Below are 19,635 nucleotides of genomic sequence, written 5' to 3'. Positions count from 1 at the left end.
TAAAGAAGTGCAGAGCACCCACATCTGCAACTGAAGGCAGTGAAGCCATTCTTTGAATATAAAGTGCTGTATAATGCTAAGTACTCTGAAAAACTAGGTCCTAGTCATCTTGAATGGGGGACCCAGAATTAATGGAAGCTTGATCTTAATCACTGTATGCCTCAGTTACTCATCTGAAATATGGGTATAATGCCATTCCCTCACCTGCCAGGGGTGTTAAGAAGATCAATTAATGTTTTTTGAAGTACTCAGACACAGTAGTGAGGAAGAACATAGAAAAGCCCATGAGGAAATTAATAATTCCATCTTCAGAGCAGGATTTGAATAGTGTGCAGTAAAAAAGGCCTGGGGTCACACATTGAAGAATGATGAGAAAACAAAATGTTGAACAGCTGCTCGTGAAGTGAGCACTATCCATCCTGTACACTGAATTAGGCAGTGGTCCTGTGGAAAAATTATAAGTGACCATGTAATTAAAAACTATGCCTTAATGCAGGGGCAAGCAAACTTTTTGGCCTGAGGGCCACATTGGGTTTACAAAATTGTGTGGAGGGCTGGTTAAGGGAGGCTGTGCCTCCCCAAACAGCCAGGCGTCGCCCAACCCCTATCCAACCCCACCTGCTTCTTGCTCCCTGACAGCCCCCTGGGACTCCTACCCCATCCACCACCCCCTGCTCCCTGTCCCCTGACTGCCCCCCACCCCATCCAACCCCTCCTATCCTTCCTGACTGCCCTCTCAGGACTCTTGCCCCCATTCAACCCCCCTGTTTCCCGCCTTCTGACCGCCCCGACCCCTATCCACACCCCTGACCACCCACTCAAACTCCCCTGCCCACTATCCAACCTCCCCCTCCCCCGTTACTGCACTGCCTGGAGTACCGGTGGCTGGTGGTGCTACAGCCGCGCAGCACAGAGCACCGGGTCAGGCCAGGCTCTGCAGCTGCCCTGCCCCAGGAGCTCGCAGCCCCCTGCCCAGAGCATCGCGCTGGCGGTGCAGTGAGCTGAGGCTGTGCGGGAGGGGGAACAGCAGGGGAGGGGCTGGGGGCTAGCCTCCTGGGCCAGGAGCTCAGGGGCTGGGCCGGAGGGTCCCGCGGGCCATAGTTTGTCCACCTCTGCCTTAATGCGTACACACAAGGGAGCTGAATGAAGGTTGCAAAGACAACCATCATTCTGGCATTTTCTAACTTCTGAGTGCATTACTTTGTGACCTGAATAATGTTCTTTTATTGTAGTGTTTTTATGTGCAATATTAAATAGAGCGGTGTGCTGATTAAGTAAAGGTGTCTTCCAAATCAAATATGCAACATATACTGAAAGAGTTTTAAACAAAACAAAAATTTGCCAGTGCAGCATAATTCATCATTTCCTTAACAGGCTATTCTAAACAACTGGGATCTGGACACTAGTTGTCAATAAACAAAAGACCTGGAAGAATAGGCAGCAGCCAGCTAGCAAGGCAAAGGGGTGACTGGATTTTTGCCATTATCAGATCATGGAATCGACTTGGTTATCTTGTTTCTCAGGTCTCTAGTGATAAGGCCTCTAAAGTAATATTTGAGGAGAAAAGGCAGCCTCTCAGGTCTATCTGTGCAGTGTCACCAGCAGACAGCTATGTAAATAAAAGTCTTCCTTTAGCCACTGGAGGCTGGCAGATTAAGGGAGTTTATATGTTAATACAGTTGGATAGCAAGTGAAGTTCCAACGACACAGAAATGAAAATGTTCCCAGCTGAAATGTCTGAAATTTTCTCTTGGTTATCCAGCTGTTTCCCCCCCCCCCCCCCCACTGGCATTCTTTTGTTCACTAACATAAACTTCAGATTATTCACACAACTTCCCAGTCTCCAAATGTTGATGAATGGAAGGAATGCTTCACTAAGACTACCTGTGCTATAAGTGTTCTGGTAATTAATAGTTAAATTTGACACAGCATCTGAGCAGTGACGGATTAGCCACTGGGTCAATGGGGCCCATGCCCAGGGGCCCCGGCCAATTGGGGACCCCTGGAAAAATGGGCATCCCCACACCCTGACCCGTTGCGCCCGCTCGGCGCTGCTGCCGCAGAGCAGGGGAAGCCCCAGACCCCACTTCTCAGCAGGAGTGCTAGGTGGGGCTCCGGGGAAGGGGAAGCCCCTGCGCCCCGACCCCATTTTCCAAGCAGGAGCGATGTGGGGGGGGGGGCAGACTGCAGGTGGAAGGGATGGGGCAGGACCCCCTCTTGCTGTGGCTCAGGGCCCCACAAACCCCTAATCTGCCTCTGCTTCTGAGCATGCTGCCTTTGCGCCATGTAAGGTAGATAGTTCATCTGCTGTGCTACATTGCCTTCATGGGAATAGATACGTATTAAGAACTACAAGTACAATTAACCTTGAGGGCACAGTTCTGACGTAAATTTCCCTGATGTCATTCTGGAGTAATTCCAGTGACATTAAGACATCTCAGAAGTATTCCAGTGTTTCCTTTTGTGTGAAATCAGTGATCGTGAGTTTGAGTCATCTAGACAAGAAAGATAATATTTTTGCCTGTTTGGGTATTATTTTGTATTGGTATATTTTACTGTGTCTGTGATACCAGAGATGATGATCTGACCTTCAGTTCAGGACCCAATTCAGAAAAGAACTTAAGCACATGCTTAAGTGCATCCTTCTTCAGGACAACGCTTATGCTAACTTTAAGCATATGCTTAAGACCTAATGGCTTTTTTACCCTTTCTGAATAGAGATGGTTTCCAAATTGAGCCCAATCGAACAAAACCCTCAAACACGTGCTTAAGCTGTGTTAATTGAAATTAGTGAGACTGCTCACATACTTAAAAGTAAGTGATTTGGGGGAGCAGGGGCTAGGAAAAGAGACAATGATCGGATACAAAACTGCACTCTGAAATCTAGAGGATGGTACTGTTTTAGGGCCAAATTCTGGTCCTAATAAAGTCAACCATAAAAAGTCCATTGATTTTAGTGGGATCTGCATTTGGCCATTACAGGGCTCCCTCCACCCTTTTCACCTGTATGATTGTGTAGGTTCAAGGTATATCCTGTTTTTCATTAGTACTGAGGAGAGAATGCACTTCTGTAATTTTTCGGTGGTGGTGTCGTCTGATCACTAAAGAGAATTTTTACCTCTATAAAGTAACCTAGGCCATTTTAGTGGTGCATTTTCTTAACCAAAGAGGATGTTGGGGAGAGCCAAATGACTGGATGATCTGAGGGAGAGAAGGTGGGTGAGGTAATATCTTTTATTGGGCCAACTTCTGTTGATGAAAGGGGCTATCTTTTCCGCTTCACAGAGCTCTTCCTCAGGTCTTGGGAAGATAACCAGAGTATGAGAGCTAAATGCCAGATTGTTAAGTATAGGGGGTTCACTAGGCTGTAGGAGAGCACTTAAAATAAAGTGGGCATTTAACATTTTTGCAGTTCCAGAACAAAAGAAGGTAGTAGGCAGTAGGGTGTGTTTATAAATTGTTGTAATACTAATGAGCCATAAAACTAGTGACTCTGGTCCATGGTTTTTAATGTCCAGCAGAGTTATCGATTTAAGTTCCCAGGCTCATCTTTTGAAGGAGTTGTACAGGTTTCCTTTGAGGATGAGGACTGAGAGGTCAGATATAGAGTGATCGCTTTTTGAAAAGTGTTCACCCACAGGTGATGTGGTGTGTTTCTTTTGTCACTTTTCTATGTGAGTTTCTTTGCGAGCATAGTTCATGTCTGGTTTTACTCACATAGTTGTTGCTGGGGCATTTGAAACATTGGTTGAAGTACACCACATGTTGTGATAGGCATATGTAGGATAACATTGGAGATATGTCTACAGGTTTTGCATCTGAGTTCTAGCAGAGTCTGGTGCTGCTTAGAGTTGGTGTGTCCTGGTCTGTGGGGAGCTTGCTTCTGATGATGAGGTTGGCACGGTTTGAAGGCCAGAAGATCTGAACACTTTTGGCTGCTGATAGTCCCCTGACTCTAATAAGTTTCCTTCTCTGGAATATGGAGTTTCCCCTTTGTCTTTCTTCATGAGCAGTTGTAAGATTGTTAATTTTTCTTGCACTTACTAACAATATCTGAGGTTCACAGACAATATTATGATGTGCAGTGCTGTATATTTCCTTTTGTCTTGACTGTTAACCTTCTGGGAACTGTGCATGCAGCTAGGGGTGGCAAAGGCTTCCCACATTCCCTGTGTTTTTTGTATCTTTTCATCAGCATTGTTCCTTGTAATATGTCACCTCTTTCCAGCACCACCCTTTCATCCGCATGTTTTTTCCCCCCTCACTTCCTTCAGGAAGAGCTGGGCATTGCCTGTGAGCTGCTGGAGTCAGACTTCGTCAAGTGCAGCGTGGGATTTCCTTTCATGAGATCGAAGTGCAGGGTAATGTGCTGACTGACTTTCACTTTAAGGAGGATAGCTCATGAACCCCTCTGTGCCAAGGGAAGAGGCAGGAATAGACCCGCAGGGGAAAGGCATTATGAGTCTGTGACACCACGAGTTTTCACAGCTCTCCCATAGGGATACTGTGGCTGCCTTTCGTAATTGCTGTAAGGTTGGGCTCTTTGTTTCCACTGAAGAAAGTCAGCAGAACTGCTGTGCCCATTGTAACAGGCGTGCAGTACTAATGGAAGTTGACTGGTGCTTTGCCGCTGCCAGAAAATGATTGTGTAATGCTTCCTCAGCAGAAAGTTAGAAGAGGGCTCTCCACCCAGTCTGTTTTTGTTGCACGGCTTTGTTTTATTTTGTGTCTTCTCATGCTATGAAAAGTACATTAAAGTGCAGCTATGTTTAGATCAGTGCCTACAAAAATGACATAGTGAATTTCCATATTGTCTCCCAATGACAGCTAAATAGAATTTTGCTCAATTAGCTGGTGGGTCAGACGACAAACTGGTATCTGAAAATCCAGTTGTGTTCTTTCTGCTCTGACATCGCCTACAAAAAAAAGATTGCAGTCAAAACGTAGCTTACAGTTTTATTGCTCGAGGAGTAGATGGAATGGTGAAAGCTGTCTCGTCTGGGGAACATCTGACCCTATGACTGTTAGCTCGTTCCCTAATAGGTTAGGGCATCCTTAATACACTGACAAATGTATGACAACTAATATTAAATATATAAAAATAGAATATTTCTGCATGGATAGATACAGTATGTAGCTCGAGGGGAGGGAGGGACATGAAATTCTAGATTAGGAAAAGCAATCTATAATACTCACTAAATGCCACTTTTTCTTTCCATAGTATGAGTTCAGTGTGATCTTTGATACAAGCCACTTGTCTGGGGAAGAGGAGTTTCTTACATTCCTTGTCACGGCCCAAAGGTAAGGATCCCTCATCTGGCCATATTTCTTGGTGGAATGTGCAGACTCTTGGCCATATGAAATAGACATGTTTTATGATGTATAATAAATAACTGAAACGTAATGATTAGGACCAAATTAATATATTCTGGTGGCATACAGGGACCATAAAGCCATCTTAACGAGCATGCCAAGTATCCTGGGTAAGTGGTTAATCCTGATACAAGGAGGTGTGCTAGGATTGTCTTTGCACTCTTGCTGTCAGATGGGTGCAAATTAGAGCAGCCCTTAGTGTGCTCTAAATCGTATTGGAGGGCAAACCAGCCCGTAGCTGACTCCAGGATCACGGGATCACAATGTGGCATGAATCCACCTTTCACCACTCATCCCTTTGAGTCTTGCATCAAGTGCAGCTCAGCTGCATCTGAGCATTTGTTCCAGTGCTTGAGAGAAATAATTGATTGGACCCAAGTCAAAAAGCCATCTGCATTCATTAGATGATAGATGGCCAGGGTTCTTCTCTAACCTGTTGAAAAGTTGAGCCCGTATTTTTTTCTCCCTCTGATCTTTTGTGTGGTGTGACTGGATGTATGAGACAGCTGAGCAGTGTTCTGCCCAAAGAACATTGTGAAACTTGTTATGAAGTGAGTTAGGCTGAATGTCACTTTGAATACAGAATTCTTAGAAATGTGTCCATAGGGATTGGATCTTAGAATTAGTGAAAACCATAACATGCCCTGTCTGCTTTCTAGGGTGATCTGTCATAAAGAAACAAAATCTAACTGTGATTAGGTCACAGGAACTCTCTGGATTCATATAGGAATTGATTATAGTGCGGCTTTATTAACCTGTGCTCCTAACGCTGTCACTGCTGAAACGTGATTAGCTGGGGCTTTCACTTTCTGTGCTGTCGTGTGTGACTGCAGATGCATGAAGAGGCCCATTTGGGAGCCTTCCATGTCAAGACAAACATAATCACTCTTAATCCCCCCATCCCCACTTTCATGATGAAAACCCCCCCCCCATAGAACTGTTGGAGATGAGAGATGAACACTAGCAGTTGCTCAGTGACTCTGTTCTTGTAAAGAGTAATCCCCCAAAAATGACAGGTGTGTGGAACAAGATCCTGTAGCATGTGCTGCTGCTATGAAATACTGTAAGAGAGCCCTCCACATCAGAGGGTCAAGGCTGTTTGTGTCTGATACATTGGAGAAATTTTATTATCCTTGAAGAGCAGTGCATCCACCCTATAGCGATCTTATGTGTAAATCATAGTTGTTGCATGAGCTTAGTTCCATGGAGACTGCTTTAATTTCACCCAGTCTGTGTTTTCCAGAACTTATAAGACATAATGAAGAGGAATAGACATATAACTTGCTCCCTTGGGATCAGATCCATCTCCCAATATACTTAATAAATTTTCCTTGGTGTCTTCCCTTATTTTATGAGGAATCTAACATAACCTATGACGAGCCTTCCATTAAATTATGCATTCTATACTTCACATTGTTGTACAACATATAAGGAGCCTAACATGTTCTCCAAGTTAGTTTTCACTTTGTGTTTGTGAAAGTTTTCACTTTGTGTTTATGAAAGGGGGAATATGAAGGGCTGGTTCAAGGAAACCCTTGTCCTCCTCCGCTACAAAGCATAGGTTTGGTGTAGATGTAAGGGGTTGTCGGTCCCTCTGGGGTGGGAGAGATCTATAGTGCGTCAAGAACTTGTATGTGCGTGCACGTACATAGTATAGAGAATCAGCGTAATTAGAAGGAGGAGGTTTTTTATATAAAGAAGGAGGACAGAAAGGAGTCTTGTGACTAAGGACTTAGACTGAGCCTTGGGAGGTCTGGGTTCCTGTCCTGTTTCTCTCACTTTATATAAGTGATGGAGAAGTTAAGTAACTTAACCAGCAAGTTCTAGTTCCCCATCTAGCAAAAGAAAATAAGAGGGGAAACCTGTGATGTGCCCCAGTCAGCCTGAGATGAAAAGGAACATCCTGTATACACAGGGTTCTCAAGCCCGCACTGTAGCAGTGTCTTAGTACAGAATGGTTCTTCCTTCCTTCCTTCCCACAGTGCTGAAAGTATAGGAAGTACACATCTATCTAGAAGTTAAACCTGTCCCCAGTAGTAAGGGGCCCCCAATGGGCTCATTGCAGCTGCAAGTTGGGCAGCACAGTCTGAAACAGGCTAACAGCTGGATAGTCTAATATTTATTGTACAAAAACATGCACTTTTTGGGGAAGCAACGTGGCTCGCTAGAGCTAAATTCACCAAGCCTTAGTCTCCTGTCATACCCTTTGCTGACAGAAATGTTCTACCTTTTTCAGAGCTATAGACACACACGTGTACTCCTTTGAATTCCACTCACACACAGATGACTAGTTCCACTTGCAGGCACTGCATCTCCCTTGGTATTTGTGACATGCTACAAAATGACACTGTTTTGGAGACTTAAAACCCGTGCAAGAGGAAAGGCTGCTGTAAAATGTTTGCTGGCTGGGGTGGGGTATTTGGAATGCTCTTCTGCCACGTGCTTTTGTTTATTGGCAGTCACATCAAAGGAGCCAGTCACAGAAGGCTGTGCTGTATGCCATCAGCAGCCTGTTTTTTTCACAGTCCTATTGAACAAATGTAGCCGCCTGCAAAGCCAGCTTAGCACTTTATACAGGTAGTCCCAAGGCTGTCTGTTATAGCCTCAATGACACTGCCCCCAAATAAGAGGGGTTTGTTTGGTCAAACGTTTAGGTTTGTGAATGAATCTTTTACCTTGATAGCAGAAAGCCAAAACTGGTCCCTTAGATTATGCTGCTGAAATCTGAAATAATACTTTAAAAAGGTAGTTCAGGATTATTTTTCCATCTTTTGGTGGAGTTCAAGCTCACCATCAGATTAAGTATCTTTGCAGTTTTGACCTGCAAGGGTTTGCTCAGAATACAGCAAATTCTCCACAAAGGAATAATACAATACTTTAAATATGCAAGCATCATTTGTGGAGAGGATCATTTTATATACCAGTATTGATTTAATACAGCACCCCCTTCAAGCTTTAAAACATACTACAGAATCATAAACTGTATACATATAGCCATCATTTTACCCACCTCTTGAGTGGAATGTGTCAGCTATTTTTTGATGGCACAAGCAACATTCCACACTGGGGCTAGGACATGAAGAATAATGTGTCAGTTTAAAGCAACAGGGAATTTAGGAAAGCAATTATTAACGTTGGAAATTGGCCACACTTGAGGCCCTTACTCATGGGAAATGTACCATGGGACCTTCAGTGACCTGAAGTAAGCAGAAAGACCTCAGACCTCAGGCTACACTGCTATTTTAGCCAGTAGAGCTAGTGCAAGTCTGTATACCTGCACTGGGAAGCATGCTCCCAGCTGCAGTGTAGATTTACCCATACAGTAAATGCACAGAGGCAATCCACAAAAGACAAGCTTTGTGCGTATGCCCCCTCCAGGGCACAATTTACAAATGTAACCCTTGATCTTTAAAAGTCTCTGTAATGAGACATCACTCAAACACAGCGGTTCAGAGTAAAAGGCAGATATGAGATAGTAGCTGCTGACTGCACTTCTGTAATTTATTGCAAAGCTTGTAGGTTTACAGCATGCTTATTTGTCCTTTCTGACACAGTGGAAACCTAGAACACTCGGAATCGCTCCATGACAACACTCTCACCCTGTCTGTGCCGCTGATGCATGAAGTGGACTCATCTATCACTGGGTAAGTGACCAATTATCAAATGACAAAAAACACAAATAAAATCCTAACAAGAACATGTGAATTTCATCCAATGGAAAATTACATTCTTCTCTTTGTTTACATGTGGCCAGAAAGCTGCTTTCTTCTAGACTTGTTTCCCAGACTTTGAAAACAGGACATCGTCATTCATTATCTGGGATGTATTTATTGCACCCCATCCTCCCCCAACCAGTAACATTAGATATTTTAGTCATTGATTTAAGTTGCTGTAATTCTGTGAATGTGATGAACCTTAAAAAAAAAAAAAAGATGGGGCGCGGGGGAGGTAGGGAAGACTAAATTAATCAAATCTCATTCCAGAGGATGTGTCTAAAGATATGGCTGAGAATTGCCAGGCCAAAGGTTAGGGTCAAATGTTCTGGGTTTCTCTGAATAATGGTGAGATCTAACTATTTGCCTTTCTGTTTAATTTCATAGTCGGAACTAGCTTGTGTTTATGTTTTAACCCCATTTTCCCTAGTATGAAAGGAGTTTAAATTAAAACAGAGAGATCCACATCACTATCAAGGCTGAAATACTTGCAATATACTGGACACTGTGTCTCTGTAGATAAATTCATGGAAGATAGGTCGATCAATGGCTATTAGCCAGGATGGGCAGTGATGGTGTCCCTAGCCTCTGTTTGCCAGAAGCTGAGAATGAGCAACAGGGGATGGACCATTTGATGATTTCCTGTTCTGTTCGTTCCCTTGGGGGCACCTGGCATTGGCCACTTTGGAAGACAGGATACCGGGCTAGATGGACCTTTGGTCTGACCCAGTATGGCAGTTATTATGTTCTTATGTCCCTCTCTACTGGCTGGACCTCATACAGAGCTATTTTCTATAAACTAATGGACCTGGTCTTTTAGCTCTGCCATTTGAGGCTGAACCTTTTAGATCCAGAGATCCCAGGTTCAATCCCAGCAGGTGACCCAGGCAGTAACTGACTCAGAATTAGGTGATCCAGACACCAAAGAGGAATAATGATGTCTGCTGGGCTCGTGTGGTTTACATGTACCGCCCACTTGGGGAAGCACATCCTGAGCATCAGAGGTCTTCAGAATTTCAAGCCCTGTACTGGCCATTTGTAACAACCTTCTGAATGGATCGTTTGTGGTGACTGAATCCATGTGGCATGAGCATCTACTGCCTGAGCTAAGGACCGTGGGACTACTATACCTCTAGTAAAGGACAAAGACACACTTGGCCACTGTTACAAGTTGAGGAAATAGATACCTGTGCTTATTTGAGTTCAATGTGTGAGTCAGCAGAGGATGCGGGTAAACCTTTAGATGCATGGCCAAGTCTGGATTTGACTATTTAGGCCTGTATTCCTATCACACTACACAGGAATAAAGTCACATAACTCCCATTAGTGCACAGAGTTGTCATCCATGTGGAAGATGTGGGTGAGCCTATTCAGGCAAAAGAAGAATGCCATCGAACCTCAACATAAATCTCAACCTTTTTTGAGGTGTGAAAAAGTCTGGCTAACATTTTTCGTTCATTTTCATTTTTTAATATGTCTGCACTTACGGGCTCCGAACCAGATTTTGTGCCAAAATACTACAAGAAAGACTGTCTCCCTAGTATTTCTGTCCCTATGGGAAGCAGGACATGCTGGAAATTTTAAGAGAGATCCTGTTCTCACCACGTTTCTGGCCCAGGTTTTGCAGATGCCCAGTAGTTCGGATGTGTTTTTATTTGACCTGATCCTCCGAACATGTTAAGTTTGCCCATGACTAACATGTAAAAAAAATTCCACACTGAAAATACAACCCTTAGCAGTACTGAAAAAAACCCTTGCATTAAAGAATGGAGTCAAATATGTCTGCATGGAAATCCATCTACATTTAAACTTTAATCCAGTCAAATCCTTGCTCCTTGATGAAACTGATGATTCTCAAGCACAGAAAGGTTTCAACTATTATTCTAGGATTCCTGGATTCTCCCCTTTAGTGAATGAAGATCCTCCTAATGTTTCAGAAGAAAACATTCCAAAGAGTTTGACGCAACTTGGGCTTCTTTCCTTCTCCTCATAATATCTCATTTAAAAGACAAGTCTTGAAAACCCTGCCTAACTGATTTTATGGATTACTTTCTTCATTCAAATACATTAGGTGTAGCTAACTCCAGAGCATGACGACACCTTATCTGGTTACCAGAACTGAGTTTACTGATCGTTTCATCAGAGGAGATAAAGTTCCAAAGCATGATAACATTAGTGATGCTCTATTTTGGACACCATATTTTTAAAGAATATTTTCATTTATTATTGAGGATCTGAGTTCATGATAGAGATCCTTAGCCCTGCTCCTATGCTATGTAAAGGGATGCAGTGAAATAAATAGGCCCTGAAAGCTCCATATCCAGCTGTAGAGAACTCTCCTGGCACAGGCACTATGGAAGCTAGCAGTAAGGCTGCCTTCTGAAGACCCTCTCATGAGCCCCAGCATAGGAGGCATGCTGAGCCAGGAGGGGCATGTCGGATGCAGCTCTTTGGAAATTCTGAGCACCACTGCCATCCATATGGTAGCCTGAGGAGGCTGTTGTAACTTAGGTACCCAGGGCTGGCTTAAATTACACCGGGATCCTCTTCTGCCCCTGGAACATCCTAGGATTAGGAAGACATAGCGGGAGGATTAGCCCCATCTTCCCCCTGGGTTGTGAGTTTTGTGCAGTGCTTCTTAGTCCTGCTGGTAAAACAGTGTTGTGTTTTACACTGTGATGAGAGCTTGAGACTGACATTCAGGAATCCTGGCTCCTAGCTCTGCCACTGACTTGCTGTGTAATCATGGGCAAGTCACTACATCTTTCCTGTGGCCCATTCTCACAGTCTATAAAATGGAGAGTACATCCCCATAGTTGTTGAGAAGTGTAATGAATTAATGTTCATGAAGTGCGGTGGAAACAATAGACAGAAATCCATATGTAAGTGAAAATTATCACTGTTTTTAAAACAGCTTTCTCAGATTAATTTAACATTATCAATGACCCACCCCCTGCAAACCTAGTCAAGGAAAACTTGCCGTGTTTTAGAAAGGTCTGCAGGACTGAGACAATAGCAAGTGACATTTTTACCTATTTCTTTTGTTGCCATTTTAACAATACATACTAGTTGTATTCAGTGTTGATAAATAGAGCTGAATGAGTAAGTCATACCCAGTAATTGATCAGACAATTTTAGGGCCTCAGTGGAGATACACTGGCATAAAACTGGAGTAACACAAAAGTGAATCAGGCCCTTAGTCTCTTTTTCTGTTGCAAACTATGCATGAGCGATTCCTTTAATTTCTTCTATGAACTAATTTTTTTTCTCCAAAATTATGCTGATTAGGACAGTGTAAAGCAGTGTAGCTCTACGATAGTCCATGGAGTTATGCTGCTTTACAGCAGTGGAAGATCTGGCCGATTGCATTTTTTAAAAAAAGGTTTGTGGGCCAAATGCAAAAAGTATTTGACATTCCAGCTTTGTAGGTGAGTTGTGATTGGCCAGATGGTGTTAGTTTTACTTTCCTCATTAGATGAGCATTTCTGACATGAACACTTGTGTGAACAGATTTACAGTTTGATTTCCACAGAAACTCATATGGCTTTGAAGTTAGCTTTCTGCAAACCTTGCTACCTGTAAAACTTGATTATATAAATGGTTACACAAAATGAATACAGAATGGTGCTTGTGCATTTAGGATTAATCCAACTCTCACAGAACTCAGTGGAAGTCTTTCCAATGGAACATTTTTCAAGAGCAGGTTGCATGCTCAGAGCTCTGAGAGTCTGGAAAGAAAGATTTCAGTTTCCAACATGAGAGGACCAGGGCATGGACAAGAAGTTTTGTTGTAGGCATGAGGAAGAAGGGACAGATTTTAGATATGATGTTAAATAAGTCTCACATTGACTGTGGATAGCAGAAAAAAGACCCAGTTCAGGATCCATTAAGGTTGTATTTGTCTGAGAAGAAAACAAAGTATAGACAATAGGATGGGAAGGGGTCCCTTGAGTCACCTCTCCTAAATCTCTATATCAAACTGTATGAACTCTGCACTTCACTTTCAATCCACAAATGTATTTAATATAGAAGACAGATAACTGAGAGATAACTAAGTTCATGTCTTAACCTTTCAGAACTGTCTCTCCGACTTCCTTTGTCTATGGAGACTCTGTGGAAGCATCCAACTTTGTTCAGATGGAGAATTATGAATGTCTTTTTCAGCCTCTCAACTTCACTCTTCAGGTAAAATTGATCCATCTTTACAGCTTCTTCTCTTGACAGCACATCTTTTGTGGGGAGATTGGTGCACGTTTCCTATCTCAGAACAGTGTGTCATACATACGTTTTAGGATGCTGTATTCACAGTGGACTAAAATAGTCTCCAGGGATGGTGTTTTTCCTTATCTTAATATATTATTAAAAGATTTACAAACAGGGCATCACAGTTTCATGGGCAGGGAGCTGCCATTGTTTGATCGGGTCTTTTTCCCCTTTCGTCACACGCAGCGTGAACAGTTTTGTTCATTCAAGTGTCACATCTCGATTCAGTCCCATGTTTCCAAAGGGAAAAGCCATTATTTTCAGTGGCATTATGGTTAAACAGAAGGTTAGGCAGCATTCATTCATGAGACCGAGCAAGTGCCCTCTCAAAAGAATCAAGGCTTGCTGCATGTACATGTCAACACTACAGCGTGCACAGCGCTCCCTACTAGAGAATAGTGCAAAGAATGGGCCAGAACTGTGCAGCTTGTTTGTGTCTCTGTGGAAGTTTAACAACAAAGGGTAGAGGTGAGAAGGGGTCATTTTAAATATGTCACACAGGATCTCAAAATTACCTGTGCAGGTCTGTGGGATCATCCTTTTCATGTGGATGACAGAGCTTCCCGGTGCAGTGTAATCTCTGCAATCCATGTTAGTACAAGATCTTTTTGATGGGACCAAAAGGAACTCATCTCACTACAGTCACTGTGTTTCATGGCTATCTTTACAAATCCTTTTTGACCACTAGATGGAAGTAGGTGATGACATATCATACAGAGTGGGAGTGTGGGGGATCATTTATAGAATATTGTAAACAATAGCTTTTCATTTTCCCTTCTTTCCACTGTTCTCCTAGGCATGATGCCACTTAACTCATAATGGGTAACACATGTCTCCATCTAGGGGCAGGCTATAGTCCAGAGCAGTTAAGCCCCTCCTGTTATGCACTGCCTGTAGCTATTTATTAAAAAGGAGTAAAAGCAGGGTGTTCAAACTGGGATTTCAGTATGTTAAAGCTCTTGTGAACCAGACTCCTAGGTCCTGTGACTCTGAATTCATTCTTGAGGATTTGCAGTTTTTCCAGTCATTTATTGGTTAGAAAACAGATAAAGACCAGATGTACTGATGTTTTGACTAGATGATCACTTTCAATAAAAGAAAATTATATAAAGTATAGGGATAGAATCTATACATTGATAATATATCCCTCCCTCCCTTCTGATCTCTCTCACACAAACATAAGTTGCAATGTAAGAGAGTTTTCATATAGAAATTGGCAATGATACTATAAGAAGTCACAGATCTGACCTCCAGTAAACTGGTAAACCTCGGACCGTGCGTGCGTGTGTGTGGGGGAAGGGTTTCATAATGGGTAAAGCATGGTTTGTATCACAATTTGTTCAATTGTTTCTAATGATTTCCCCACCATTTATTAAACTTCTCCAGATGGAGAAAAGTAACATTTTCTCAACAGAAAAGAGATTAATTGGTAAAAATACATAGGGTTTTGGGTGATTTTTGTATGTGAAAATCTGCATTGAGTCAAATATTTTGTTGTGAATAATGTGTTGTGTAATCCAAATACCTCTTATTCCTGAACTGTTTTTCCTTATCATGGTGGGATTATCCATTTTTAAAATTTCTAATTTGTTACATTAGGCTCACATTTCATGCAGTATTTGTTATGTTCCATTGTAGTTGTAGCCTCCTCTCCTTTCTTGTGCCTCAGGGCTTTTGTAAAGACTTGGCATTCTGCACCAGTCCTCTTTATCATTCATGCATTCCTCAAAATATATACAATGCCTCAAGTAGAGAAGGCTTCATATTTTAATATTTATAGTCCCTTGGACTAACAACAATGCTGGTGTGGATCACTATATATTTAGACAAAGAAATCTCAACATAGCTGAATGTTTTTAATTGGATTGTTTAATTTTTTGATTATATAAACATTTATATATGTGTACATATTAGCGATGGTCAGAAAATGTTTTTTCCCTCCCCATGAAAAATTTAGACACAATATTTTAAAAACTGAAATTTTTCATGGATATCTTCGGTTTTTTGGGGGAGGAAAAAAGTTTTGCGTTTTATGCCTGAAACTTTTCAGTTTGGGGCTGGAAACTATTTGATTTTACAATAAAAAGTGAACATGTTTCCAGGAAAATTCTTGTTCCGTTGAAACCCACCAAATATTGAACTGAATTAAGGTTGCTAAAGTGCATTTTCTATCAACACAGTCAATAAACCCAGAATTCCAGTAGTCCTGTTCATCATTCCATTTTGGTTTGTGCACTTTAAGAAAAAAATACACAAAATATAATGCAATGGTTACCATAATGGAAAAGAACAACATTGGTGGGAAAAGCAATGCTCTTTTCATTCTGCTAGTATTATTGAAGCATTCAAAATGTAGTCACTGACTGTGTCTCCACATAATGGACAAAAAGCCACATGTCATTTATGTTGGTAACTGGCTTTTTAATTACTTACCATTGTACCTAAGTGCTGTTTCCTGTATAGTGCACACTGTGAGTGAAAATACTAAATGTCAAAAGAGCAAAAATTAAACTAACCCTTGCGGCTGTATCCTATGCTTTATATAATAGTTCTTAGTGAAGACTGAAAAAATTAGGGACATGAGGGAAATTTGGAAATATATCTGTAATCCAGGTTCACTCTGAGTAACATGTGTAATGTCAATGAAGAGAATTACTGTTCTGCAATAATTTTATATTCAATGATCTTTTATATATGTACTTGTATTTATACGTATTTTCACACTTCTAGGTTTACAACACTGGACCAAGCACACTCCCCGAATCTTTTGTTGACATTTTGTTTCCTAACCGCCTCTCTGCCAGTGGGGCTGAAACTTTTCACATTCAGCAGATGATGGTGAGTACTTTGTAATGTTTCCTCAAAGGTGAAGCTTCCAGTTTCTCACACTTAAGTAAGATCCAGCGTTAACTGTATTCTGATTAGTTTGCTCTCTAGTGGAGTCTGATATAAAGCCAATCTATGCTCATTTACATCAGTTTTCTGTACAATCATCTTTAAATAGGAAACTTAAAACTGAATATAACATTTATATCATATTATACCTCCTCTTTAACACAAACAGGATTTTTGACTGGTTGCTTACAAATGTTAGTAGCCTAATGATTTAAAAAAAAATTCTGTGTCTACCACCAAGAAAACCATCCCATGCGGGTGTTCTGACAAAGGATTCACTTTTGGGGTTTGGGTTTTTTTTAAGTTTGGGTTAATATGTTAAAATATCATGTTTTGTATTGATGAGATATTGAAAGGAAGAGTTGGCTAGGGAGCTGATTCACTCCTCCCCTGTACAAATTCATAGTAATTGGATGTGTGTGGGAAACTGTGCAGAAAAGGAACAACCCAACATCCCAACTCACAGGTAAGCCAGGAGGCTGCACTGTACCCTTTTTGTGGCTGCTTTTCTAGCCTTTTGGCTGGAAAAGTAGCTGCAGCTGTTCCACACCCCAAATGCAGGTGTTTGTGTCACTGGATCAATGCAGATATATATCCAATGACCTCTTCTTTTGCACATAACCAAGATCCCTGTACATGCCAATCAGTTTGTGGCTCGTGCAAAGTAATAGCAGGTGGAAAGGCCCACCTTGCATTGCTGCTTTACTTGTGCCCCTTTCCCAGGCTTTTTGTCTTGAAGAGTTTGGATATTCATAGAAGCATCTAGAAATGGGGAGGGAAGAACTAGCATCATGTTACCTGCTCAGATTGAGCCCATCCTCCAGCCCTTGCAGGATTTTTTACTTCCCATGCCTTTTTAATGCTTTGTTCAGCCTAGCTTAAAATGCAGAAGACAGTCCAGACTCAGTGTCACGTTGCCCACTCTATGCAATGTGGCATTTGTCTTTTGGCATTTACAGGCTTATGCCCATAAACTTTAATACTTGCTCCCCAAAGGACTGAGTTATGGGTGCCAGGGCAGATGGTAAGGACATGGAAGCCTTTTAGAACAAAATTCCAAATTTAGGCTTAATCCTGAGAGGTGCTGAGTTCATGCAATTCTCATTGACCTCCTGGCTTTTTAGGATTAGGCCCCGTGATGTGTTGGAAATGTAGGCACTTGTTTAATACTAACACTCACTTTCCCCAGATGTCTAGCAATGTCCACTTGTGGAATTGTGTGGCATGTTTGCACTGATACTGCTATTCTCTATCTGTCTAAGAAGATTATGGTATAGGGCCCCCATCACTATAGTATTTGAGCTTCTCATAAGCATTAATGAATTTATCCTCTCAAATTCTCAGGGAGGTAGGGAAGTGTTTTACAGATGAGGAGTTGGAGCACAGAAAGATTAAGTGATTTGCTTGAGGTCACGCAGGAAGTCTGTGTCAGAGCCAGGCATTGAATCTATGTCTCCTAAGTCTGTGTCCAGTGCCTTAAGCACAATACCAGTCTACCTCCTTGCCGAGGTTTTATTGACTGAAAAGGGAAAATTAAGCTATTGAACTTTTGAGGCAACATAGTGCAGAACAAACATCCTTTTAAAAACAAATTATATCCAAAAGCAGCAGACTGGAATGAACTTTGGAAAATGGGTCAGAAGTAGCCACTTTTTGCAAAAAGACTTTTGTAAGCACATTTACTGATGATTTCCATGTTTCTGATCAGTCTGTACTTCCTGTAGCACAAACAGCTGATGCAGTTGTGCAGAGGAATAGTGTCCCTTTCAGAACAATGCATAGCAAAGTTATCTGGAAGTTCTTCTTTTGCTTTCACATTCTTAGAAGTCAACATTATCAGACCTTTCAAAATGGATGGAGTTGCAATTATTAATAAGAATGTTCATAAAGTTGCATACACACTGTGAATAATCGGTGGTTAACTGCCAGGATTTACTCTTAAAATTCATTACATAGGCATCTTAAGTTTTGATGGCATAACACATTTTTCTGAAAGCCATTTAATACTTGTGCCTGCCAGTCAAAATTGATTTGACCCATTTCGTGTACAGTGCAGCATTGCAGTTTATGGATGCAAGCACGTAGAGTAACTATGATTCACATTTGAGTTCAGAATGCATATCGAGTACAATGTAATCTATATTGTGCCAAGAGCCAATTGTTCTATATTGTGTGAATTGGGTTCTCGTTCCATAATTCAGTCACAGAAATAATATGAAGAGAGTTGGATACAGCTCATTAGAACTGTTTGTGTCTACTGGAGGCATTTGTAGACAAGATTATCTCACTCCCTTTAAAACAGATAGCATGTTTCTCCTTTCTGCTGCTCTGAGCTTTTTGCTTTATTGCAGAAACTCTTCTAAAAGATTTTATTTCCCAGCAATGCCATAATGATCTCATAATGCTCTCTGCCTTTTACATCCTGAATCACCCAAATAACACTACTTGTTTATCCTTGACCCCCCTCCATTGTCCTCTTTTCCCCACCCACCCAGCAAGGAAGTCCTGGTAAGTGCTTCCTTCCTTATCAGCGGGTTAATTACTGACAACAGGGGAGGTGAACTATGGCTGAAGCACATCTTGGGAGAGGAGGAGCTTCCCAGCTGATAGGAGGGTGGGACCAGACCTGCTCCTCCCAAGAATCTTGACCTGCTACCTCACAGCAACTCAAAACTCCTTTCTCCCTGGCAAGACACCCTTAGTACACCCCCTAAGCCCTAAGAAATTAGCAGACCCAAAATGTCAGTATGCAGTGTTCTATTATAATACTCTAACCATGCTACTAAAACAACTGCTGCAGAACTAGAATGTTAGGCAGAGGCATCAGTCACTTCACTGGAGAGCTACAGCCGTTTGGGGAAGCAAATACAGCAGTAAGCAGAGGGGAAGGAGAGGAACCTGCATTACGTACTGTTCCTGTGTTTCTTGAAGAGGCAGATCAGTTGGTCATCATAACTAGTCTGTCCATTTTAGAGATGTTAATTTCCCCAAATCAGACTCTGCTAAATATATCTTAGTTCCTGTTACCATAACAAAAGGTTGTCCAAAGGGTCATAAGCAAAGTCTTCCGCACAGTGAATAAGCATTTGTTCAGAAGTCAAATGTTTGTTAGGAAACTGTGTCTGCTCTCACATGTGGTCACCAGGCTGGAGGATTATTGCTGATCGAACAAATAGACTTTTGCATAGTTTGTTTGAGACTACTATATAATCCCAGACAGAGATGCACTAATGAATGGGTTGCAGGAGAATTCATCTTAGGCAAACATTTATGCAGTTTATATTGCATTGCCTGACTGCACAAAAAGACTAAGATGAATACAGTAAGACAATTCCAGAGTCTGACTGTCTTTAGGAAATTCTGAAAAACCCTTCCTTTTCCAAAAGGCTTT

The 19,635-nt window shown here is 41.8% G+C and overlaps 1 protein-coding gene across 3 annotated transcripts in view; it reads left to right on the top strand.

Moving 5' to 3' along the window:
- The window catches only part of ITGA9 (integrin subunit alpha 9), a 294,601-nt gene that overhangs the window by 216,337 nt on the left and 58,629 nt on the right, over positions 1-19,635 (top strand). For all 3 annotated transcript variants that reach the window (XR_012157453.1, XR_012157452.1, XM_073332985.1), the window contains exons 19-23: positions 4,275-4,361; positions 5,222-5,301; positions 8,928-9,017; positions 13,163-13,271; positions 16,080-16,187. Coding sequence is in view for 1 of the 3 variants with exons in the window: in XM_073332985.1 (XP_073189086.1) it covers positions 4,275-4,361; positions 5,222-5,301; positions 8,928-9,017; positions 13,163-13,271; positions 16,080-16,187 (474 nt within the window). In the remaining 2 variants the exon portion in view is untranslated. The remainder of the gene's footprint in view (positions 1-4,274; positions 4,362-5,221; positions 5,302-8,927; positions 9,018-13,162; positions 13,272-16,079; positions 16,188-19,635) is intronic.

This window comes from Lepidochelys kempii, chromosome 2 (genome assembly GCF_965140265.1).
Source record: "Lepidochelys kempii isolate rLepKem1 chromosome 2, rLepKem1.hap2, whole genome shotgun sequence".
Lineage (NCBI taxonomy): Eukaryota > Metazoa > Chordata > Testudines > Cheloniidae > Lepidochelys > Lepidochelys kempii.
This window is presented reverse-complemented; position numbering and strand designations above follow the sequence as displayed.